Source organism: Amblyomma maculatum, chromosome 8, assembly GCF_055883805.1.
Source record: "Amblyomma maculatum isolate TAMU_Amacu chromosome 8, ASM5588380v1, whole genome shotgun sequence".
Classification (NCBI taxonomy): Eukaryota; Metazoa; Arthropoda; class Arachnida; order Ixodida; family Ixodidae; genus Amblyomma; species Amblyomma maculatum.
In genome coordinates, this window is record NC_139351.1 from 109,288,990 (window position 1) to 109,315,311 (window position 26,322).

At 42.5% G+C, this 26,322-nt stretch overlaps 1 protein-coding gene across 1 annotated transcript in view; it reads right to left on the bottom strand.

Annotated features, from left to right (window-relative positions):
• Positions 1-23,056, bottom strand: part of LOC146182156 (TBC1 domain family member 2B-like) — a 150,336-nt gene extending 127,280 nt beyond the window's left edge. The window contains exons 1-13 of the mRNA XM_084577168.1: positions 22,371-23,056; positions 19,531-19,687; positions 16,401-16,623; positions 14,894-15,135; positions 11,085-11,212; positions 8,826-8,960; positions 6,999-7,221; positions 4,907-5,013; positions 4,721-4,806; positions 4,485-4,581; positions 2,689-2,806; positions 2,286-2,431; positions 307-418 (exon numbers count right to left, since the gene is read on the bottom strand). Coding sequence (XP_084433294.1) covers positions 307-418; positions 2,286-2,431; positions 2,689-2,806; positions 4,485-4,581; positions 4,721-4,806; positions 4,907-5,013; positions 6,999-7,221; positions 8,826-8,960; positions 11,085-11,212; positions 14,894-15,135; positions 16,401-16,623; positions 19,531-19,687; positions 22,371-22,720 — 2,124 coding nt within the window. The 5' untranslated portion in view covers positions 22,721-23,056. The remainder of the gene's footprint in view (positions 1-306; positions 419-2,285; positions 2,432-2,688; positions 2,807-4,484; positions 4,582-4,720; positions 4,807-4,906; positions 5,014-6,998; positions 7,222-8,825; positions 8,961-11,084; positions 11,213-14,893; positions 15,136-16,400; positions 16,624-19,530; positions 19,688-22,370) is intronic.
• Positions 23,057-26,322: the final 3,266 nt, after the last annotated feature.

Genomic DNA, 26,322 nt, shown 5'->3' on the forward strand with positions numbered 1-26,322 from the left:
ATACGGGTCCTTCCCATGCAAAAAACTGCTACACTGAATCTCTTATATTTACACTGGGATTTTCGGTAGAGAAATGCACTTCCGTGTAGTTGTAGGTCGTTTACACATACCATGTAAATTCTGAAATAAAGAAGACTAACAATGTTTGCCGTTTTTTAATTTTTCTTCTTTTTGCTGATCAGATGTTTGATTGCATTTTTTTCCTATATTCGTAAAAAATTTCAACATTCGCACACCCCTACCAAAAAGCCTTCACACTAATGAAATGGTGCTAGAGCAAAGTATGCCTACTGCTAAATGCTTTACCTGCTTTACAGCAGGATCATAGGCACTTGTGGTCGATGGGGACATCACCAAGTCCTCGTAGTAACCAGGACCCTTTTCTGCTCTTTCTTGAGCGACGTGAAACTCGACACACCTACATGATGAAACCAGTAGTCGGTTTTTCTCTATTAGTACCATGAAAATTCTATTTCCATCTAAGCACACTAGAGTATGGAGGCAAAGAGCACCACAAAAGTAACCTTTCTTAGTCAAGATTTTTTAGTCTTTAGATGGAAAGACTTTGATAATGCACTGGACAATGTAATGTAACAGTGTTAGGATTTTAAAAAATGCATAACAAATGCACAACAGCCTAAGAGTACTGTTCCTCATCAAATTGTGTCTGTAAAACAAGACAACGGCAAGTAGAACACACTAAAAGCAACGTGAAACCAATGAATAGCCTTGCATTTGTAGAAGTAATCTTTTTGCCAATTGCATAACAATACTAAAGACCTGCATAATATCAGTGGCAAGGTATGCTTTGCGTCCCATGTCGCAAAGCTTTAGCACAATTTCTCTGTTGATAGACAAAATATGTTCGAACGAAGAATACAACCCTTTGGAATTAGGGACTTTTGCCATAATATTAAACACCAGCAAATTTAATTTCCAGTATAACCCCACTGAAATGCTTCCACCAGTTCATGTGAGGTTCCAGTTTTTATGTCCAAAATTGGGAACAATAACATTCTCATGGAACTTTGTCGTTTTTCTTCCGGTGAACATGTTCTCTGATAATACAATTTTCCGGTAACTGTAAGTATATTCATTATTTTGCTAAGTTAGGATTGCATGATACAATTACTAGCCAACAGTAAATGTGCTAACATATGAGTGGGCGCTCAACATCAGCCAAATCCCAGGAGCAGTCGCCCACCAATGAGGATTCCTTCCGCATTTCAGTGGGGCAGAAATGAAGATATTTTAACTGCTGTCAGCTTTGCTGCCTCGGGACTAAATACACTGCGAAATTTATTTTGTCCATAGAGGGCACTTTGGACCTCTAAAGTGTGATGAGGCGAAAGCTATTATAACGCGGTGGTTCACAGCCCTCCACTACGGCACCTCTATCTCCCTCTCTTCTTTCCCTCCCACCTTCCTCCCTTCCTTTACAGAATTGTGACAGATACTGCGCTTTTTCTATCTTGTAAATCAATTTCAAACGCCGCTGACGACTGCTGTACTAATGCCTCCTACACATCTGGGGTTGCTTCTGTTTGTGGCGTTTGAGGAAGCGGCAAATGAAAGGTGCCGCACGGATGCCTGGATCAGACGACTGGCGAGGTCAGCTTCGTATATGCATGAATCATCTGGTGATATCATGACCTGTCGCGACAGTACATCGCACAGCCCTTGTCAGACACAACCAGCATTTTATTGAATGCATCAAGTTCACCAGTGTTCTGTAATTCATTTACAGGAAAAGAGAGGCGCAGTATCTGTCAGTCGCGGAATCCCGCTATCATTCTCACGGTAGACAAGGGCAACTATGAAGAGCATTTCACGACCCCAGGCGTGGCGCAGTTGGTAAAGCGCTCAGCTGGGAATCCAAAGGATAGAGGTTCAATTCTCTGTGGAGACAAGGTCTATCAATTTATTTTTGACTTTCGCTCCCGAGCGCGTGACACTGCTGCTAACAACCTTCTGTCGAAAATGAGGCATAAAGGCTTTCACCTTAAAAATGCAAAAACAAGCCTACAAGCTTTTGTCAAAGAAGTGGGTGTCAGTGGAAGGCTTTGTACTTGTCGCATTATTAAAAATTCGGTTTTGGATTATATGTTTTCTGAGATAAAACTCATTTCCCCCGCAGTTTCATTTAGAAAATGCATAGACACAGTTGCAGTGTTTGCCACTATTCAGTATTGCTACAAACACATAACTGGCATTAGCTACGAAAGCTATGAAGGTATAGACAGCTCAGTTTCTGGGCAAACAGCAAAGAAAGAATATTGGCCTACCCTTTCCATATTTGGCTTCTGAATTCTTGAGGAATGCTGGAGCGAATGAGACCCTTCAGCTCTGGAGTCTTTTGGAGTGGCCTACCAGGAGCCAGGTTGGCACGGTAGTTCTCCCATTTCACCCGCCACGAGATTTGGAGTGGGTCCTTCCAGTGAACGGAAACATGTTGCTTCAGTTACTTCTAGTTTTTATTAAAATTAATGTTCAAGTTGCTTCGTGTTTTATTGAATGCCTCAAAAACAGTTTTGCAAATATGCCGCATCTTCATGCACAAATCCTCCCTCCAACAAATGGAGCATGGAGGCACTTCTAATGATACCCTTAATTGATTGATATTTGATTGGTGATTGATATCCTTGCACATTCACATCACACACGGCTGAGATCATCTCCATTCTCTACCTGCATCTTGCTTGAGATGCTCTCAGATTTTCTCTTGAGGTTCTCCGCCTTCGATACGACGACGTCGCATTCTTTCCCCCATTTTCGATTGAATCCATATGAGTCATAAACTTCATCACTGAAATGAAAGTAAATAAGAAATTTCAGCACATTATGTGTTAGTATGAAATGTGAAGATTAAGAACTGAGCCTACATTTAGCGTAAATTTTCAGAATTGGTTAACCACAGCCTAATCTGAATAGCTTTCATTTTAATTCACTTCAAAAGAAGAGTTCACACAACAAGAAGAGTTCACTTCAACAAAAAATGGATTTGCTGACCATAGGTTTGGGTAAAAAGACGTTTTGGTCTCCCTTTACTGTCTTTGCTTCCCTGAAAGTGTAGTTGCAGCCCATGTTCTCTGGTAGCACTGAGCGACGCTGTGCGCAATCCAAATTGATAACTATTTGTATCATCAAAAATGACTGCACTGCGTTCTCCGAGCACACAATGTTGAATATTCCCGGTGCAGCGTCCGCTACTGCATTCTTCACAGCACAACATCTGGGCCATCCCACTGACTTCGGGGGAGGGATGTATACGGACTGGAATCGGCCATTCTTCCCCATGGGGTACGGCTGTACACGCCTGTGTTGTGTTGTGTGGTTAGTGGGTGGCGCGCGGGGGTAGCGCTCCCTTCAAGGAAAAGATAGGTACTCAGCATCTCCGGAGTAGTGCAGTGTTAATTTGAGACGATCTCCGGCCACTGTACATGTGAGTGCAGTCTGGACAATTAAAAGTCATGTTGTTGTTGTTTTAAAAGTTCTCCCTAACGTCATTGGATAATGAGCATATTTTTTGCTGCAGATACCGCGTCGCGCTCTGAAGCGGCGAAACGCGAAGAGGAAGCTACTCGTTGAGAGGTTGTTCACAATCTCTAGGTTTACTGCTCTGGTCACTGCGCAGGTCAAGAGCAAGACATAAAAAGCATAAAAGAGGCCATTATGTTTGCCGTCAAGGTTGCGAACACACTGCCTTTTCTGAATGTGTTAATGGACCAAGATGGCCACAACTGCTCCTTTCAAGTATTAAAAAGAATGCACACATAGACAGGCACCTACATTGCAACTCTGTAAACGTAGCCTGCCATCAATGTGCGCAGCGGCTTCGCTTATTCAACAATCCTGGAAAACAAGTTCATGAATACAAGGCCTGGTGCAAGTATGCCGTAAACTAACTATTTGCGGCTACCCTAAAAGCTTTTTAAGATTTCGAGAACTGTCAAAATGTACAATACAAAGGACAGTTGTTACAATAAGAGGCATGTGACAGCACATGCCATCTGTAGACAAGCATGTGTAGTCATAGTTACCATATCGGGTGTGATGCAATGTAGCAGCATTAGGCACATTCAGTTAGCTTCATCATCATTGAAACTTGAATGCAATTTAGTCAGTGCAGGTCTCAGACTCACACTGCAGTATATTACTACTGCAATACTCTCTCTCTACAGAATAAAAGATATAAATAGTAAAATTAGCCGGATGTTCAGTATTTGCACTTAGACCAGTGAGTTCAAGACCTTGCCACGACCTATCAAGCAAGCCCCAAACATCTTTTTATTCCCACAAATTTATAATCTGCTTGAATTTATTTTCTATTGGTGCTGTTATATGCACTGTAAAGGAAATGCCCCTTTCAGCTGGTGTCACCTTTTAAAATCAAGAAAGATGCCTTGGCAATGCCATTCTGCTTCCAATGTTCACAGCAAACCATTTGCTGCGGTGAATTTATTTGCTAGTTTTCATACCCTTACCTTGACTGGAAAGATTCGTGGACTTCTTTGGGAACAGTAGGGTCTTGCATGGCTTCTTCAAGAAGCTGACTGACAATGGCCTGAACGCCAGCCTCACCTGGAGAAACGACAGAGTCGTTAGAAATTGGCAGATCTGTCAATTCAAGTTAGTTCCAAATATGACACTGTCCCCAGTATTTCCGTTAACCAAAAAAAGATAAATAACTTTTTCAGCAAGAAATCCAAATCTCACTTGCCTTCGTGAGGGCTGTTGAGCTCTTTGAGAAGGAAGAGAAGCTTGCTCTGAGTCTGGTAATGTCTAGCTTCTGCATTTGAGCATTTTCTGGGTTAAAAAAAAAAAAAAAGCACAATGAAGCGCACAGGAAAGGACCTTGGCCCAAAATTCACAGCGTAGGAAATGCAAAATCCGTCAAGGCACATACACGATGAGCTGCCTCTCCCTCTCCTCGGAGTTCCACCGAAGCTCGTTCAGTTCGAGAATTTCTTTGTTGAGAAACTTGTTTTGGACATGGAATGCTGCAACTGCATCCTGAGATGAGAGCAGGACGTGCAAAACATGGATGAGTGCTAAAAGGAAGCGCACACTATTAGTAAGCCTATCGAGGCCTGAGCATAATGAGTACACGAACAATTGCCCTGACCACGAGATTCTTTGTCTTACAACGAGCATAGCCTGTGTTACGTATAGGCTGCTTACAGTCTGTGTAATTCTGTGATCATGAGTTCTTAAAGGAGCATTGACAACAAAATTTGGTTGAATTTTTCTTGTTAATGAGACGTAAGTCAGTACATGGATCATCACCTCGCTTTCGCCTATGAGCGTAAATAATTTATAACTGAATTTTAATGATCGCTACTTCTTCACTTGTTGTGATACCAGTTTTTGCGCCCTTCACCTGACCTACACTCCACTTTGATATCACAGCCATCGCTCGGCTGTCGAAACCGAAGCTGATATGAGAAAAGAAATTCGATCATAGATTATTTAGCGGTCATAGGCAAACAGCCTGCTGTGATTTGTGTATAGTGATGCCTTACTCATCATTACAAAGAATAACCAAAACCGGGTGTCTGCTAAGAAATACTGTGTACCCCTTTTCTGAATGTATGAACATATTTTAGATGAGCTGGCTCTGTTCTCGCATCTATAATAAGTGCAAGGACGAAAAGTAAGTATTTACCTCGTATTTACGTTGACGATTATGGACTGCTTTGACTGCAAACATTTTTCACTTCATTTCTTTCATTGGTGGTCTGCGTACCCTTATCAAGGCTTCTAGATATCAACATTTCGTTTGTGTTAAGTATAGTTCCATGCGAAATAGGCATATCAGACATCAAATCTATATGTCCTGCAACCATCTGTGGCCTTCTGAGTCTCAATTTCTTTAATCTTCACCCCTCAGTCAGGCTCTACAATAGGAGGACCCCCTTGCAATCCATCCTTAGCATTCATAGGATTGCACAACGATAAATAACGTAAAGGACAGAAGTAAAATACTTCAAACTTTGGGAAAAAAGCAAAAAGAAAGCAATGAACACTTGTATGGCAGCTAAACGTTCATTTACAGGACGGGCTAATTGTCACGGGGACTCATGGGCAGTGGTCTATCTCCCCCATCTTCCCGCCAAGCCTTGGTTACAGGGCCAGAGGAAGTCCTAGAGTATTACTACTGCATTTCCATCCAAAAGTGCAAAGTTGTCTTCCAATCAGACTACACGACCGTTTATAAGTAGACACTGCATCCCATGCAAGTGATGGAAATTTTGTTTCTTGAAAACGTGCTGAAGTGCGATGCCTACAGCACATAGCTGAAATCCTTGCTTTATAGTATAATAAAAATAATCCTAGCTATGCTGTATATTTCATGTCACTGCTATGCTTTTATGAAAAACACTCCAAATGCATTTGTTCACAGCTGAGAAACCTTACACACAGACATCACATAGTAAAGCACTCGCTCTGTATGGTTAACACTGCCTCACTGAGATACTGAGGCAAATTTAAATGTACCTGTAGAGATGAATTACCGCAATATATCTACAAAGACGCACCTTTCACTGAAAATGTAGCTTTTAGAAGGTTTAGAAAACAAAAAGACGAAGCTCAGCTGTCGCGACCCCTGGCCCCTTTTGCAAGCAGTTTGTGGTGCTCTGAGGCAGTGTTTTGAGAGAAAATTGTTGAGACTATAGCTACATCACCCATTTCCTCCCGAACAGTGGTCACATAGTCCTTTTTTGCATGAACTCATGGGTTCGAATCGAGAGTTGGAAAAATTTTCAAACGCAATTTTCTCATCAATAACTTACGCTTTGCTGCCAACAAACATTAACATAGCCACAGACTGCCTCTGAACCAGTTTGTACTACAAACGGCAACTGGATGGAGTCATGATGAGTGCAGATTTCACTGCAAAGTTAGTTTTCAATGAATTTCAGTTTCTACCCTCATAAACCAGAAGAAATCGATCTTTGAACATTTTTGTTCCGGTGTAAGTTTGGAGTCGCGCTTGCCTTGAGTTGCTCTATCTCTTCGGCCATCTTGGCCATCTGCGCTCGGCAGGCATTCTCCTCGGCCTGCTCGGCCTGAGTGATGGTGGCCTGTTCTTCCTTCTTCTCCTCCTCAATGTCATGCAGCTCGTTGGTGAGAGACATGAGGAGGCGGTCTTTCTCCCTCAGCACTTCCTGGTACAAGGAGCTCTGGTCCTTCAGCTCATCCAGCTCTCGCTCCACAGAACTGAAATATGCGAAGGGGGCTCACGCATTATTAGGTATACTTGATGAAGGCTTGGCCAAACCTGAGCACTTAATGACTAAATGAACATACCCAACTAAATGTCTCGTGGCTGCACTTTCATTCTTCTGCTCAGATCTGCCATTTCATTCACCAGGTGTAATTGCAAATGTACAGATTTAAAGGAATTATAGACGGTTGGACTCCATCGACCAACGCATTACTACGTGAAAACATGCAAATTTCGACTGTCCATCCACGTTTAAGGACCTTCCAACCTAATTTTGAGGGTGGGCCAAGTTGGTTTTGAACATGGGACAACTTAATTTTCGCAATGTACAAAGTTAATTTTGGGGATGGACCAGATCCATTAGTCAAACTGTCTCTCATCTTCAATGTATCACAAAAGGGCAATGCAACAATGGTGCGTTTAAATCCACTGCACACAAAGGAAATTGATTAATTGCATAGCGCGAGACACTGCCAGTAAGACATTAGAGATGACTGGCTGCGGCAATAGCTAGAAGGTTCTGTACTAGCTTCGGTTTGGTTTGGTTTGTGGGGTTTAGCGTGCCAAAGTGACTCAGGCTATGAGAGACGTCGTAGTGGAGGGCTCCGGAAATTTTTCCCACCTGGGGTTCTTTAACGCACACTGACATTGCACAGAACATGTGCGCCTAGCTTTTCGCCTCCATCGAAATGTGACCGCCACGGCCGAGATTCGATCCCACATTCTTGGGCACAGTAGTCGAGCGCCCTAAACGCTGCACCACCCCAGTGGGACTGTACTAGATCCACGAGACATTACTGACTTCGAATCCACCCTTTTTCATTGCTTCTTCATTTTTTCTTTTTCTGGCTGAGGCTCAGAGACCATACAAGATTCGAGGTTGGGTGTGATTGTGTTAACTAGTACTTTCACATTAAAAATAAATGTAACTAAAATGACAGATTTTATTATTTTATTTTTTCATACAACCGTGTTTGCTCTGAATGCAGCAGTTGCAGCTTCGGCACAGTCGTGCCCTTGCTATCATGTGAAAGGTTTCACTTTCACTATATCTAACCCTCACTTTCTCAGACAACCAATGTTTAGAGGTAGGTTCACTGAATATTCATTTTTCTCCATCATCTTTGTCAGTCTGATGATCACTTTCTCAGAACCAATGTTGGTAGGTTCACTGAATATTCATTTTTCTCCATCATCTTTGTCAGTCTGATGATGATGATGATGATGATGATGATGATGATGGAGAAAAATGAATATTCAGTGCCAGACTTTAAGCAAGTGTAAGGGTGCAATTTTCTTTCTGCAGTATTATTTCCTTAGCTCCAGTCATCAGGGTGAACAGCCAACTACACCACCACATTGTAGTCTGTTATTTGACCTTTTTCAATGCCGAGAGCTGTTCGAATGTTTCAGGAAGGCACCAATAATTTCGAGGGCCCATATATATCTCATGTTTAGTCATGACTGCAATGACTTATGCACACAAACTGAGTGATCATTACATAGCAACTAATAAGAAATCAAGACCATAGCAGGGGAAGCGAAGCACACTGAAAGCTTGCTTGGGGACAGCAGCACGCAAGACATGGTTACGTACCATCGCCTGTGTTGAGTGCTTTCAAGCTGAAGTTTGCACATGTAAAGCTCATTTCTGAGCTCGAGGAGAAGCTTGTCCTTTTCGTGGAGCATGCGTGTATAGTTCTCGTTGCTGGAATTTGCATAAAGCTTGATGCTGCAAAACATCAGGGAACACTTGATAACTCCCCTGAACTTCTAGGTGACTGCAAAGTTTCACTACTAGAACAAATCGGAGATTTACAAATCATATTCCTGCATGTTTCCCTCTGTTCAGCCAACTTACTGCTCTGCTGCTTCAACCTGATTTCGAATCGATGTGTAAGGTACAGCCAATTAACCCCAAAGCCAATGAAACCATTGCAGCCCTATGTTCTTAAATTTTTAAGCAACAAATTAGATCTGCAAAAACCATACCCGGGTTCTCGCAGCCCTTATTTGCCCAATTGTTTGCTAATATCATTCAGTTTCCAAACATGCACTGGTTGCATGGACTGCATTGTATTCAGGCCAGAAAGTGAAAAGGAAAGGAGCTCTCGAAGGCAGCCTCCTTAAAACAGTTTCGCTGGCTAGGACTTCAAATCTACTAAAATTTAACATAAATGTGCTACAGCACAAACAGAAGTAAAACAGCAATTATATACCACAGGGCTTGGGGTACAAGAATCTGACTGTTTACACGATTCCACACATGTGAGCTATTTCTCCTGTGTCGTATTCCTCACACTCAGCCTGATGTAAGCGTGCACCATGTATAAAACGTGTTGCTTGTCCAGGTAGATTCAATGCATTCATTGCAAGCATCCTCGAAAGTTTTGTCAGAAAATAACTCTTAATAACAAAAGCATAGAATGAGGCCCTCCATACATGTCTGCAAAGTTGTCAAACCCCTCTCAGACTCCCTCCGACTCCTTTTCGTGTGCCTGCAGCTCCAATGAAAGCTCTAACACTTCCACGGTGACAGCAAATACCTCTCCAGACTCGTGGCTAGTGCAAATCAATTTTGAAAGGCCTAACCAGCCGCCATTTTCGCCAGTTGCTACCAGCGAAAAAAAATTGCTTTCGTGCATAAGATCGAAGCACGAAGGGTATAACCATAACTTTCATTTTCTTTTGCTTTCTACATGATAAGCGATTTTTCAAAGTTTGCAAAATCATAGCATTCAGTGTGCACATTTAAGATGCACTGCAAAAAAACTGAAGTTTTTTTTTTCATTCTTAATGTCAAATCTAGGTATAAAAAATATCAAAAGCATCCTACTTCCAGGTTAAAACCTCCTGCTTCAAGAAGTCGCTGTGGTTGTGATTGATGCTTTTAGTGGTAACCCACTTCTAACCCACCTTTTGCTATGACTGACCATGCTTCGACAACCGTTATGAGCTGTAAGTGAGCACGGTTTTAAAGATACATTAACGATTCTGGCTCGCCAAAGGATAATGCAGCCTCTATATGCTATGCTACCATCTGCAATTGCTCAGAACACAGAACAACTGGTCAAGACATAACAAAAAAAGGAGGCTTGGAGCTTTGTAATTGAGTTTTACGTATTTAAACCATTTACTACTATAAATCCATAAAAACATTTCAAACACTGCATGTCATGCGATGGAAAGCATTTTTGTTTGAGCAGTGTGCGCTTTGCATTCCTTTAACTAGATGGCACCACAATGTCTGTTTCCTATTGCACATACATTTAGTTCTCTAGCCATTGTTTGGTCATTTTGAAGGCAGTAATGAGCATTCCAGCATTAAGTGCCTCTAAAAGACTGAAATTCTAGCAAATTAGCAGCAGTAGCATGTACTAGAAAAAGGCCTTTCTCCTCAATGCAGAGTGGACAGAGTTAAGTTTCGGAAAATTATACTGACATTCTCCGAGACTCTTTGTGGCGATAAGTTGCTTGCGGCACGATAACTTAATTTCCCTGAATTCTGCTGCCAACACTATAGATGTACTAAAGCTCTTTAATATCATCTCCTAAAATTTTTGAAATTTACGCTAGTTTCCCAGGACTGCAAAGGGTTTCCCCAGCTGGGCAGTAGCATAAATTCAACTGTGAAAATGACAATAAAGATTGTAAATGCCACATCTACTTCAATAATAGACACACCTTCTGTTTTGTTAGACAAAATCTGTTTTATTAGACAAAATACGAACTCTTGTCAGTACATTACCTCAACAAAAAGGTGCCCCCTCCCGAAGCAATTATAACTCTTTTGCAAAGAAAAAGAAGTGCATAAGGTGAGGAAGTGAAGTAAATTGTATCTGGGTAAACAACTCACAGTGTCTCCTGTTCTCTGCTTCCCAGCTCCAGTTGCTGGCGGAGAACCTTTATCACCTCCTTGCTGGCAGTGAGTTCGTCCTCTCTGCACTGGAGTTCCTCCCGTAAGGCACTTGTCTCCCGTTCAAGCTTCAAACGAAAGAAGCATAAAACGATAAGCGTGAAAAATTGGACCACAAGCAAATCAACTTTCAGTGCGAGCTCAACATTAATTTCATTTCCTCTCTGCAAAAACCTCTTCACAGGGCAGTCAATACAAAAGTATGGATTCATTAAAATAAGGAGTATCAATCCCGCACATGTTTTAGTTACACCGGTGATTGGTCAAATTTTCAACTCACAATGACAGGCAATCATACACAAAACAGAGGTGAAAGCAGATACAGGCATGGACTAAATAATATCACAGAGTATGTACACTGAATTTCACCCAAAGCAGAGGTGCCATTGCACATCACATACTCATGAATCACACCTCACTGTCCACTATTGATGGCCGACTACAATATTTGCTACTTATTTTCGCGATAGTACTATATGCCACCATCAATTCACAAGCGAGATTTTCCTCACGGCAAAACTAAATGCTCGTTTTAGCAACAAGTGTGCTAAAAGTTGCTTTGTATTCCTGAGACGAACGTTAATGCAACGCACTGTATGACACAGGTGATATTTGCTGCAACGAGAAATTTATGGTTACTTAAATTCAGAGTATATATACCATGCCTTATGAATAATTTGACAGAGAAAGAGACTGTGGCTCATTGAAAAGCAGCAGTTACATGGTGAAGACTTAATTTGAACTCAACCAGCTGAAGAAGCTAATTTGGCAAGGGACCATTGATAAATGGAACGCTGTGCACTGCAGTGCCACAACGAAAGTTCTCAAAGAAAGAAACATACTATGCTTGACATCATAAAACGTAAATGATGCTTCAGCGTCCTGAAATGCTGCCTAAAAACATCATCAGGCATGTCGAGGGGATCCTCACATACAATTGGCAGTCAAAAGTCCTCAACACTCACTCAACAGCACGCACATCAAAACGACAAGAACGGGAACCACCATGTTGGTATTGAAGCATGCACTAGCTTCTCGGTTCCACAGACTTGGCGGCTGGCCGGTTTGCTTTAACTTCATTGACAGCTCTGGAGACACAAGCAAAGCCTGCGGTTCTGCCTCCGCAAATGCTGTTACACCAGGACTGATGACAAGTGGCCAATTACAAGTGGTAGACCACAGGGAGTCGAGCCGGCTCCAAAGTGAACTGTCTAGTGAATTAGGTCCCAATCTTCAGTGGCTTAAGGGCAGAAGAATGGTCTCAGAACATGACAGCTGAGAAGAAAAAGTCTAAATTACCTCACAGCTTGTCCTCCCAGGCTTTGAAGAAAGTGGCTTCCTTTCTTTTCTAAAATGATTTGCTACATCCCTGACAAAACCATCCAGATCGCTTCAAAAGATAAACTGTTCCACCCTGGAGACACTTAAAAACCTGCCTAGTAACCTTTGAGTTGGTTAGTCTGTCCACTGGCAGCTGCCTAAAGAATTAAGATCAAAGCCTGTCACGGGTCTTACTGGATGGAGTTGCATTCGTGCCCATTACAACCGATAAAGAAAATTTATTGTTACGAAAACTCAATTTCGGCACTTAGCAGCATCCTGCACTTCATTTTATCTCTCACCATGTTTCTGTTTAGCTCATGGTAGAAGAAAATAACGCAGGAAACGGGACAAGGAAGTAGACACAACACGAGCGCTGACTAACAAATGATTGATTGTATTCAAAGCGTGAGTATATGAATACAATGAGCGACAGATGCGCAGGAAAGGAAAAGAAGAAGGGCCACAGCGTCAACACGAAAAATACCATGCTCATCATTAAGAGTTAAGATAGGCCACCTCGTGGTGGGACATCGAAACAGAAGGTATGCTTGCATATGAAGCCCCTTTGCGGCGATGATAAGGGCTTCAAAGATTTCCCTGGTATGTTTTTCAGCGTAATATTTCAGAATGACGCACTGTTCAAAAAGCGGAACACAATTCAGACAAGATTTATAATGCAGAGCCAAGTTGCTTTTGGGAACAACGTCAGCAAGGGACGATGCATGTTCTCTGAGGCGATCGTTGATGCATCACCCCGTCTGACCTACATACGAAGCCCTGCAAGAAAAGGCACCTCGTAAACAATGCGGGTGTGGCAGGCAACAAAACGCTTATTATGCCTCTTGTCGCATGCAACCATTACATTGTTGCATGCATTGTATGTGCATCAGGTGTCCCATAAACTTAAGCGTGTTGCGCGCAGGGTAGGCGTACATGCTTTGTTCAGCACCCCCATACAAACTGGAGCGTATGTGCAAAAAGGTTAACTTTTCAGGTCCTCAAATGGTTGCATGAGACAAGAAACATAATAAGCGTTTTGTTGCCTGCCGCACCCACGTTGTTTACGAGGTGCGTTTTTCTTGCGGGGCCTCATTAAGTCAGACAGGGCGATGCATCGACGATCGCCTCAGAGAACATGCATCGTCCCTTGCAGACATTGTGCCCTAAAATAACTTAGAAAACATTTTAAATCTTGTCTGAATTGTGTTCTGCTTATTGAACAGTGCGTCATTCTGAAATGTAACCCTGAAAAACATGCCAGGGAAATCTTTGAAGCTCTTATCATCGCCCACAAAAGGGGCTTCATACGCAGGCATACATTCTGTTTCGTTGTCGCGCCACGAGCTGGCCTATCTCAACTTCTGATGATGGACATTTTTTCGTGGCTCTTCTTCTTTTTCCTTCCTGCACATCTGTCGCTCAGTGTATTCATACGCCACATTTTAATACATTCAGTTGTTAGTCAGCGCTCGTGTTGCGTCTACTTCCTTGTCCCGTCTCCTGCGCTATCTTCCTCTACCATGATCAGTCAGTCACCAACTCGCCCAGCAACACACTTTGATGCAGTTTCTGCCTAGCTACTAACGGTGATCTCGAGAAGTAAGAGGGAAAAGCAGAAAAAGAGTGTTGCGCAGCTGGCATGCTTATGCCAAATAAGCAGTTTGCTATCAATAATAAATTATAATCAGAGGCTTGAATAATTATTTTATCCACAATTTGCAGTACCAAACACATTTCATACTGCACAAAGTTTTCATCAAAACACATTATTAAGGCTTCGAGAAGCCCGAATGATATGCTGCAGAGTGATATACTTTTACAGGAGCACTAGATTCAAGGCATGCAAAATTATCTGTGAAATTCATGCCAGCTATGTATGCAGAATTCTCAAAAACAGCTATTTTCTTCTTTGCATGTAAAATCTCTAGTGATATCAATTATGTCGTGAGGCAAGTGATGCTTGGCGTTTCCTCATTTTCAGCGCAAACACAGTCGCACAATCTTGAATACAATTATATGTACCCGAAATTAGGTAGTATGCTAGCTCACATAAAAATATTAATATGACAATCATGCTCGTAATGTGTAAACACAAATGATGATGTAGCTGCATTATATAAACAAGATCAAGCCGCAACTCAATAAAATGATTATATTTCACGAAATTTTTTTTTAACAGAAGAAATCCAGTACAAAGCAAGAAATCCTTCTTTTAAGGAAAACTGTCAACTTAAGAAACCAATTTCTACCTTTTGTGAGACATAATTACATCTTATTATAATGATAAAAGATGCTGGAGCTTCTTGGCTATGTTTTCAATATGTCTGCAGGAAATTATGCTTGGTCAAAACTGTATTTCTCCAATTACTGATTCTGTTTCTGACAAGCTTTGATATTACAACTTCATTTTTCTTGCTTCACCGTACCTCTTTGCATTTGCAGCATACTCCATCATGAAGCTTCCGCAAAATCGGCGGCGCCGAAGTAAACATCTCTACTTCAACCCGGGGTCGAGCTCGGAAGGAGTCCTGCAGCTTTTTCTTGAATGACGTGAAGACAGCCGGAGACTTCAATTTTGAAGGTGATGACGGAATATCAATGTCTTCATACTCATAACTGTCATCCTCTTCACTGGTATAGAAGTGGCTAAGTCCTTCTGTTTTTCCGTCTGGAAAAAAATATATATATCACCATGCATACCTCAAAATCACAAGAGGGGGCCCACTCACATAAACTGAGACTGTTGTAAATTGTGAAAAGACACACAAAAAAAGAACAATTCGTTAAAGCCTACAAGTGGCCTTCTGCCGACAATGTGCACACTATACAACATAAAACACAACAATTTGTGTTTGTGCATGCATGTGTGCGTGCACGTGTTGTCAAACGATAATGTAATCATGGAGATACTAACTGCTTGGAAAGCAGATGAAAGAAACCACATACAGATGAGGGAATCTGAATCCATGGCCTCCAAATATTGCATCTGGTGCTCTATTGGCTGAACTACAGCGAAGGCTGTCCATCGTCTGCTTTCTTGGGCAAATTTTTGTTCAGGTAACCTATCCCTGAGAGAGTTTGGCAGCACTACCCTTGCCCATAGCGATGAACGAGGAACGTCCTTGTGGCATGAATCCCACAGGAAGCACTTGGTTGTTGTTTATCTTGCAATTTCTAACCAACTATCTCCATGAACGAATTACTATTTCACACCGATCAACACCAAAAAAAAAAAAAGATCTTATATGCTTGATATATTTTTTTGTGGAGTTAGTGGCTATTGGCTCCCTTGATAATTAGCTACACTATAAGAAATGTAAAGCAGCTTCACCCCCCTCCCTGCCTCAAGCTTTGCACTATGCACCCGTTTTTAAAGGAAGTGGACAAATCAAAACCTGCGAAAACACTAATGAGCTAACTGAAAATGAAGGTGTCAAGCAATTAGCAATTTTATAAAACACACTTTGATTCTGAAAAAAGAAACCTTCACATAAATGGCATACTCAGATAACGCAACCTAAGTGCATCCTGATCTCTCTCTACCAAAAATCTTCGGTTCTGAATTTACCCAACGGTATCCATCATAACCAGACATGCTGCTATTTCTGATCAACCAGCCTGAATCCCAACAGCTCCACGAGCTGTAATAAAAAGAATGTTAATATACTATCATTTTCCACACCAGCTTCTTTCGCTCACTAAACATAGGTAGTTGCCTTGTTTTTGTTTTTCTTGATAAATGTTTAAGAAGTCGGACAAACATGCTGCATCAGTTCTGCACTCTTACACAACCTCTGTAGCTTCAGAGCAGCCAGCAATCAACAACAAACTTTTTATGTTCACTACCACTTATACAAGCAATGCCAATCAAGACCATGCTCGAAATGCCCAACAATTCTCATTGTACGAGGCCAAACATGATCCGCCGCTTACCGTCACCACTCAAGGACCGTTGCTTCTTTTGAAATGGGTGCCTGAAGTTGGAGAGTACGGACGATGCGGCAGGCGGCACGGGAGGAGGCTGGGAGGCAGTGTGCTCTCCAACGACCGTCGTCGGACACTCCACGGGAGATAAGAGCAGACCACGGTCAGGATCGTCGCTTCCGGGCACTTCGTCGGCTTGCGGCGGCTTCTTGTGGAGCAGCCCACTGGTCGCCTGCAAGAGTGACATGGACTGACGTCATTTCTCTATCGTGAAGTAAGAAAAATGAATCAGCATGCCCATTGCACAGCAAATGCACTCTCCAAAGACTTAAGCACCCATATGTGAAAACGAGTAACGACCATTTAACAATGAAGCGAGCATAAACAGAAACCAACATACATCGAAAATGCAAGAACATTGTGAACAAAAATACCAATACATCTAAACAAGAAGGCAGCAGGGCAGTACAGTGGGTGGTATAAGGTTATATACCTGAGGTTATTATACGACTGGCAATAACAAGAGGTTTATATTCCAATAGCATGTCGGCTAGGTTAAGCGAAACAAATGGTGTCCACGGCAGCAATACAATGCTGCCTTTTAAAAAGTGACATACAAAGATCTTACTGCAAACACACCAAAAAAAAAAAGAAAAGAAAATAAGTCTTAGTATGTACTGGAATGGATAATAAATAGTCCTATATTATTAAAGCATGCACTGGATACCATTACAGTAAGGCACATCTAGAAGAATTAGTTTTGGCAGAAACTGTCAAGACAATTCGGTAACCTGCATTGATAAGGATAGTACAAGAACCCCTTCTTGGAAAGAAATTGCATTTAGAAAGTAGTGTACTTAAAGAGATGCTGATGCGGAAGGTAAACGTGGTGAAAAAATGAAAACAAACAGTTCCAAAATTCATCCTTTTACAAAGAAACACTTCATTCAGACTGTTTCTTAAGGAATGGCGCTGTGGTTCAGCACTTTCATGCTGTGTATGTTTCTTTCCCTTGGTTGCGTTGATTCACCTCTCAAAGCAGGCATGCTGCGTTGTGCTACTCGGAGGAAGCAACTGGACAGCACATCAAAAACACACTGTAACAAGCCAAGGCAAATTGTACTCACCTGCCCCACATCCAAGACGCAAAGCCAGGGTTTTTAGTTTTCAGTTCGCTACCGCAATCTCCGGCGGACTGCCAACTCAAGACCACGTCGGTAGCACGGCGACATAAACATTGCCAGCACACTCCTCTTCACTGAGAGAGGGCAGAGATAAGGGCGGCCCCCGCCCCAATGCCGGGCAGTCCACTTATCACACAAGGGTGTTATCTCGAAACAGTTTCGGCTCTCAAGAATGCAGGTAAGTCAGGAAAGCCGTACAGTATGTTGTCCCCAATCGACCGTTATCTCTGCCAAGTTGTATGTTCCTCTCAAGCGGAAGGCTTGTGTTTCTTACCGCATCATTACGCAAAGGTTCTCAGAGGTTTTTACAATGTAATGAAGAAGAGGGCAGCATGCTTCAAGGGTGAGACATGTACAGTGCATTACACTATGGATGCATTGTGCACAACATAAACCCAGTTTACAAGAAGATGGTTATTTAAATTTTTCATTATGTTCCTAAATAACATTGCATTATAAGTCTATCTATGTGTATCTTGCGATGAAAATAAAGATAATGATGATGAAACAAATGTAACAAGTTTAACCCTACCTGATCACGAGCAACCTATAATTTATCATATTAGTTGGTAATGAACTTGTGCCCTATGCACGCTTCGTAACAGGGGAAAAAGAAATAGAGAAGGTCAGAATACTGCTATACTAAGTATGTAATCGCAACAACAAAAGGTTAGATTTGCAGCACAAGATATCTCTAGCACATTTAGGCACTTTCATCAAACATTCTCTTTCTAACACCTAGGCACCGTTAAAATGTCATTCTTGTAGAATAATCACTGTGTGGTAATCACATTCATACAGCAGACTGCTTCTACAGAGCCGCAGTATTCATGCCATCATTTGCATTTTGTCTTCTGTACAGGCTGTATATGACCCATAGGCCTCTATTCAGCTTGGTATCCTTCGGTTGGGGACAATGCAGAGAGCTATAATATGGAACAGAAAATGGTAGGTGTAATGTTAAGAGAAAGGAAACATGCAGAGTGGGTCAGAGAAATAATTTGAGCTAATCGACATTCTAGTGGAAATCAAGAAGAAGAAATGGGCATGGGCAGGGCATGTAGCACTAAGAGAGGATAACCAATGATCGGTAAGGGTAACAAATCAGATTCCAAGGTTCAGGAAAATGTAGCAGGGGCCGGCGAAAGTCAGGTGGGTGCATGAGGTTAAGAAGTTCGCAGAGGTCAAGTGGATGCAGCTAGCAATGGACCGGGATAATTGGAGTAATATGGGAGAGGCCTTCGCCCTGCAGTGAGTATAGTCTAGATGATGATGATGATAATGATTATCCTCAGCAGCCACCCTGTGTCCACTGCAGGGTAAGAGCCATTGCTGTTAATTTGGAATTAGCCCTTTCTCATTTTGTACCACCCATGCCAAACACTTTCCCAACCTCGTCTCTCCGTCTGTTTCATTAAGGTCCTCGGCTATATTTTTACTTCCAATGTAATTCACTGGTAGCCAAAGATGGTTTTGATTATGTTTAATTCCTTATCTTGATTTTGACTAGGATATTTCTAACCTTATTTAATTGTTTATCTCACGTAGCTAGCTTTCTTTTCTGCATCTCAGCGTTACTCCAACCATTTTTCTTTCACAGCTCATTTTTGGCCTCCGACATTTCACACACCATAGGTGAGCTGCAGATTATCACTGCTTATCTGTTGGTGAAAATTAGCACTGCCAATGACCCAATATTGGTACTGTGATGTCAATGTCCAGCCAATGTTGGACCAGTGCATTGCCAACATAGTGCCAACATTGGGCTGATGCTTCCCAACATTGGGCAAATCTAGCAGGGGCAACTGTGAAAGAATCAGGGACAAGGTTGGGAAGCCTGCGGGGATAGTGTGGCCAGCTTGGAACATGCAGACTGGTTTTTAGACGACGCAGTTTGGAGGATGATAACTATTACAGCAGCTGATGTGCATTCCAGTGCAGAAGCAGACACAGACCTGTGAGGACGGACAGGTGTCTGAGACAGAACGGCTGTGCTTCAGGGTGAGATTCCTCTGCAGGCTATGCGCCCGGCGGTACCGCTGCAGTTCTTGCAGCCAGTACAGGCTCGCCTGGCGGTCTTTGGCCTCTAAGTGGTACTGCCGCTGTGGTGTGCTGAGCATGAAAGGCATCACAAAAAGAAAGACAAAGGCATGTGATCAGGGTCCCTTGACACATTTAATCCACATCGGGCATTAAGCAACAGCAAGACTTATCTTATCTGCCTTATTTAATAGCTTATCTAAGCTTGGTGTTTGGGGGGGGGGGGGGGGGGTTGGGGTTTATTTGCCGCCTGTACTACTACAAAAGGATAGCAAAGAAAGCAAGTAAGCAGCGTTTTGCTGGGCATTATTAAAACGCAGTACAAATATCAAGCTAACAAGTTTGGGTGACAGTGGCATGAATTATTCAAGCCGAAAAATAAAAGTCAGAAGGTGGGCCGGCCACATCTGCCTTGCTCAGAGCTGGAACATGAACAGTAGAGAGTGGCGTAGTAGATAAATGTGTCTGAAAGGGAACACTGAAAGAGAGGGACATCTATATACAAGCAAAACTATATCAGCAGTATACTAGTGTACAAAAGCTACACGTGGATGGGCATCCAATCATGTTTCAATCATGTGCAACTGTCCACTCCTACAAAGATGTCAAGGGAAGGATGCAGAAAAAAATTAAGAAGTATAAACTGCGCCATGATAAGGCCGTGAGTTACAGGTAAACAACGATGGGCTAAAATTAGTTCCTGTTCGCTATCAGCTTCCTCAGACTTTAAGATAAAATATTTTCCTCTATTGCCTTCTTACAGATCAATAGAGCAGTGACCATTAGGCACCCTATCTCCCATCACATACTTTGAAGCATGTCTTTCACAACATCTCTCTACCTGGTTCTAACATCTGTGCATGATCGCACAGTTTGTACACTAATCATAATTAGGAATATCTCGGTGTTTTTGGCTCTCAAAGAACTTTCCACAGAAGCAAGCAACATGCTTTTATTGTCTTGCCTGCAACTGCGTCACTGTACGGATTGCAATGCTACAATTAAAAGAGGAGAGCATTGCACTTTAGCTTGGAGTCGGAAAGCCCCGAAGGATACGTCTTTCTCATCACCTCTATGTGATCTCTATGTGAAAATACATTGTGTCAAAAACCACATGGTGCCATGGTGAAACAAGAAAAACAAAAAAGAAAGCACATGAAGACATATCACCTTTCAGACTTCACCAAACGTTTTTGGAAGACAGCAATATATGGGAACAACTTCCTTTTGCACTTTATCACTGATATGGAGCAGCATAGAAAAATGCATCAAGAGGGAATTGATACAAATGCACACATGAAAAAAATAATAATAATAAAGGTCAAAAACATTTAAGGCTGCAATTCTCCTTCTAGTTGTGTCAATACAGCTTCAAAGTGATAGGAATATACTTTGAACAAACACTTCCAATGGTGTACGTGTCCTTTTCTGTCTATGTCCTCGACCTTCGCGCTGGAGTGATCTACCAACTAGACATGTCCTTTAGCTTATGTTTAACAGTATGGGTATACATATGTGTTAAAGCCCTGATGCATCGCCCTTTGACTTGATGCTTGATAAAATGACACTTATTTTTAGTTTTACTCATCCACATCAAGAAACAAAAAATATATATGACGGCTCACTGCTCGTAGGAAAATCTGTTATTTTCAAAGCTCCACTGCCACCTGCAAATTGAACTGATCAATAATTTTGCTCTATTGCAAGAAGAAAGGCAGAAGGGAACTCCTGCAAATGTAGGTTCTTGAGGCTGAAGTTGACGATGTGTACATATGAAAAGAGAGGCTGCATTAAAGCCACCAAACATGAGGCGTCTCGTATCAATCTCAAGCACGGAAAAGCATTGCAGGTATCGGCGATGCACACTCAGAAAGGAAACGTACTGCAAAGTCAGAATAAAATAACAGCGTTTATCAGTAGAAACACCTCTAAAGTAAACTTCTGCGGTGCAAGTTCTAGACGGTATGGCTTTTTTTTTTTTTTTTTTTCAGCACTCGCAAGGTGCGGCCCACCAGCCCGTACCGATCGAATAAATAATTCAAGGAATGTCGACGGCGGTGCTCGCCGCTGCCGCTGGTGCAACGCGACGGCAAAACGCCGGTTTCACGACGAAACGCGAAGACCGTGGGTGTCGGTGATAAAAACAAAATAAGCACGTTAACTTCCCTGTCGGGGCGTCAGTACGCTGTACGAGCAGTCAAGCTACGCAGCAGACAATCTAGCCGTTCTCGCTGCTGTTGCATCAATTTAGCGATTACTGGATATCAATGCAATACGGGTGCCAGATGCCATCGCTCGACGCTCTTTATCAGCTGCACTGGACTTTCAATGACAAGGGAGGCGTTAATTTTGTGTCTCGAACGATGTACTCTGAACACCGGTCGGTGTGAAGCCTGCTGGTTCTAATCAATTTTTTTTTAATTACAATCACAGATAAAACAAAATATGATTACCACGTTAACTCGATCGCTCGTGACACTCGGGCAGTGATCGTCTCTACACAGCTTCATCAAAAGCGCCTGTTCATTTTACCCTGCAATTTTCTGTTCACATCATTGTCACAGTCGACCAGCTGGCATGAGACGTGGTGACTGGGACAGAAGTAGGTTAAGCGGCGTGGGCCTGTACGCACGAGTGCGCCTGTCAAGTCAAATAAACATAAATGTATTCGCGAATATCACACAGTCTGCGTGCGGAGCCCGATGTATGTCGAACACCGAACAGCTGTGCGATCGTCATGTTCTGCAGTACTCACCGGATCACGAAGACACCGGGCTTCTCCCAGTTTGTCACGTCAAGGTAGAAACTCGCCGATTTGATGTCGATCTCGCCCAGGGGGTTGGCATCGTCTGGGTCGCGGTAGTAATACAGCTTGCAGTCGCTCTCTGAGAACTCGAACCAGCGTCGCTTGTAAACTTTGACGAGGCTAGTGCTGCTCAGCTTGTTCAGGTAGCCGCACAGCTGAACGCTGGGTGCCGCGGACCGTGACGACGCTGTCGGCGGCGCGGACGACTTCGGCTCACCGCCGGCGGTGTTTTCGCTTGCGAGTGCGATCACGCCACCGCCGTCGTCCCCGCCGCTGCAGTCACCTTTGTCACTGGCCATTTCGGGCGCATGCCTCGAGGCAGCGACCGGGGTAATCGGAGACGAACGTCGTCAGCCGAGAGGATGACGGATGTGAGCGGAGGTAACGAAAGTGGCTGACCATTCAAGCCGCGACGCAGCTCCCAGCGGCGCCGGCTACGGAATGCGATCGCGCCGGCACAAGGTCACAAAATCAAATTTTCGCTTGTAAGAGCGTCGTGATCCTTCGAAGCGAGGAGTTTTATGACGGGCTGCCGCATTCTGTTCGGCGCGAGACGAGCTTAGTGCACTACCACGGCAAGATCCTCACGATCGCTGCCGTGTTTACAACAACCGCTATGCACACGCCCACGTGCATCAAGTAGAAAAAGCCGCGCAGTCAAGACTAGAAAAGGTAGCTTCGTACTCAATGTCTCTAAGGGTCTAATTGACCTAATATGTAAAAACATAAACAATAATGTGCTTTAGTAAACAGAAAATATAGTACGCTGAAATTTCCGATTTGGTTTTATTTGTGGTGGACGGGCCGGTATACACTGTACCTGAAAATTCCGAAATAGTGGTCTTCATTCTCACTATTCATCACAGTTACTTACTCTTAAGTATTTTGTAGGCTTCTAAAAAGTAGAAAGCTGCTGCATTTTTATCAACATTTAGAATCTGTTTGCGTAATGCGAAACGGAAACTGATTTATGTAGTGTTGATGTTGCTCGTGTTTTTTACGAAACCGAAACTTAATCCATTCCGGTGTCAACAAGTACATTCTTATCATGTCGATAATCAATCTTTTGTGCCCTCTTCATATTTACTTTGAGGGCATAAAATTTGTATATTTATTATTGCAACAAGTTAATCTTAGAGCGCCTGAATTTTCATATTCGTTCATCGTAAAGTGAGAATCACTGCAAATTCCGCGGGTTATTACGTCTTGGCGATAGCCCTTCGTCACCAAAAAGCTCTGCATTGGTCAAAGAGTTTTGAAAAACTGTACAGGTAAGAAGCTGAGAATTATTTTTTGCGTCTTTTACTCAGATCTGACAATCCAATCTAAGAATAGAACTTGCTGCTTACATACAGTCGTGTGATTGTATGTGGTATAGGAGTTTGTGAGGGAAAAAAATCCGCGTTTATCAGTCCGCCTGCGTTTATAGAAAAGTTACAAATGTAATAAAATTACTGTAATTTATGTATCAAGTAAAAGTAAATTGAAAGAAATAATGCAATTATTATTATTTTTTTTTTTTTTTTTTTTGTCCTTGAAGAGCCCTGGATCGTCCCGGTAGCGGACAAAACAGACGAACTGCGTTTGGTAAGGTACCTTCATGTCGTCCAAAACTTTTCTTTTACCACTAGTTCGCTATAATTCAAACCTGCAAGAAAAGCTGGGATATCAGTATAGATGTGGACATAAGTAGATGAAGCGCGCCCTTCCGTTCAAATTGTGATCATGCGCCCCCTGTCGGACATTAGGAAACGTTACCCGTCCACCAGATAGCGCACTAACGTCTACTACCAGCCTGCACATACACGCAACTGCCAGTTTTAACTATGAAACGCGTGGAAAGGGAAGTGTGTGTTCTGTTTACTTTTGTGCACACTTAATTGTACGTTGTTTGACTGCGTTTAGAGGCAGGAAAAGAGCAACATACATAGAAAAGAAAAACGTCGGTCAACGTATGTCATTTTACTGTAAATTGAGATAAAATTTACGCGGGTGTGAATACTTTCTTCCAACTGGCTGTGATTGAGTCAAAGGAGAAACAAAGTGAGTATAGTTTGAATTGCCTGTTAGAAAAAACTGGACCCAGTTTAGACGATTAGGAAATCCTTGCCCCCAGTAACGACTGAGTCACCGTTGAAACCAAATGAGTTCAGTTGGACTTGCCAACTGAAACTAGCTGAATTTTTAGTTGGGCCCAATGGGACACAGTTGCAGAGTAATTGCAAAGCCTTGTTTCTATCGCACACTCAGATCAGTCAGCCTTGGCGAACTGATGAGTGCCGTTGGAGTTGCCAGTTAGCCCAATGGTCTCTCCAACTGTACCCAATATATTGATGTGGACATTGAATATTTGACGAATAGTTTTCAGAAGCTTGATGTTATGAATTGATCATCTGCGCTGTCTACGCCAGAGAAATTAAATAATAAAAGTTGTGGGCGTTTAGGCATCGCTTGAACCTAGTGATAGAGCGAAACTGTGAGTGTTGCAGCAATATTCTCTTTAACACCCCCTTTTCAATCCGCGGTTTTCTCATTAAAATAATAATAATAATAATAATAATAATAATAATAATAATAATAATAATAATAATAATAATAATAATAATAATAATAATAATAATAATTAAAGAGCACTGCAGAATCTGCATTGGAACAATGCGAAAGCACGGATGCTGCTGTTGGTTGCTTCTAGTTGTTTAATTCACTTTTTGTTTGTTCATTGTAGCCTTTGGTATCTTCAAGTTGCGCTCCAATCCTTCCCTATGCCCTTTCTCGACTCTACTTTCGGTTGCATGAAGTCACATCTTTGACCTCACCTTAATTGACTGATTTAATTAACTATTTAAATTTGGTACTTTCAAGTTGCGTGCCAATACCTTACTAAGCCCCTTTTTGGCTCGACTTCAGGTTGCGTGACGTCACATCCTTGACGTCACCTTCATTTACTGATTTAATTAACTATTTAGTATTTGATGCATTCAAATTCGGCGCCAAGCCACTGGCTAATGAGACCATTTTCGCCTTTACTTTGACATTTGTTTGCCTCTAATCAATTACATAATTAACCTGCTGGCCTAATTATTTTTTCGAACACAGCACTACGTCCCCCTCTATCGATTGACACCACTCATCTTCTACCACTTTTCAATCACAACTGCTGTGGACATGATTTTGCTGACGCGGCCTGCGGACGCGGTCTGCGGACAGAAATCTGTGAACATAGCCAAGTAATGCTTTCGCATTAGAAACAAAGCTAATATCCCCAGAGAAATCCTAAGGATATTGGGGCTATGGTATTAAGAACTGGTAAGATCAAGTCCCAAATGCAGACACCTACAGGAGACACCTACGTAAATCTGGTACTCAAACACATGCACCACGAGCGGCACTGAGGGCAGGCGGAAACCATAGTCCAAGGTCTCCCAAAATAGCTATCCAAAGAAGCGGTCCGGGGTCTGCGCACAGCAAATCATGTTCACGGTAGCTGCAGTTGATAATCAGAAGAGGCTAATTATCAGAGCTGCAACCTATGATTAGCATCCTACGGAAGCAAAACTCCTGCCATAGCCATCACTATCAAGAATCAAGATACAAGGAGAGTCGGCGAATGTTGTGATGGGCTCGCGACAAGCCTGCGGAAACTACCTGGCTGGAAAACCTCATGGAAGGGTGAGCACACTAATAAATACACTCCCACTATCATACAACATAATCTGGGCACCATGGACACGGAGCCCATGAGAGAAGTGGGGTAGCAAATGATCTAGCCCGAGCTCTTACAAACCAAGTGGGTCCCCATCTACTTCCACCCCTCACTGAACCGTTTGGTGACAGGCTAGAGTCTTAGCCTGGAAAAAAAAATTTTCACCACCACTCAAACAAATATCCTCCTCTGACGCTA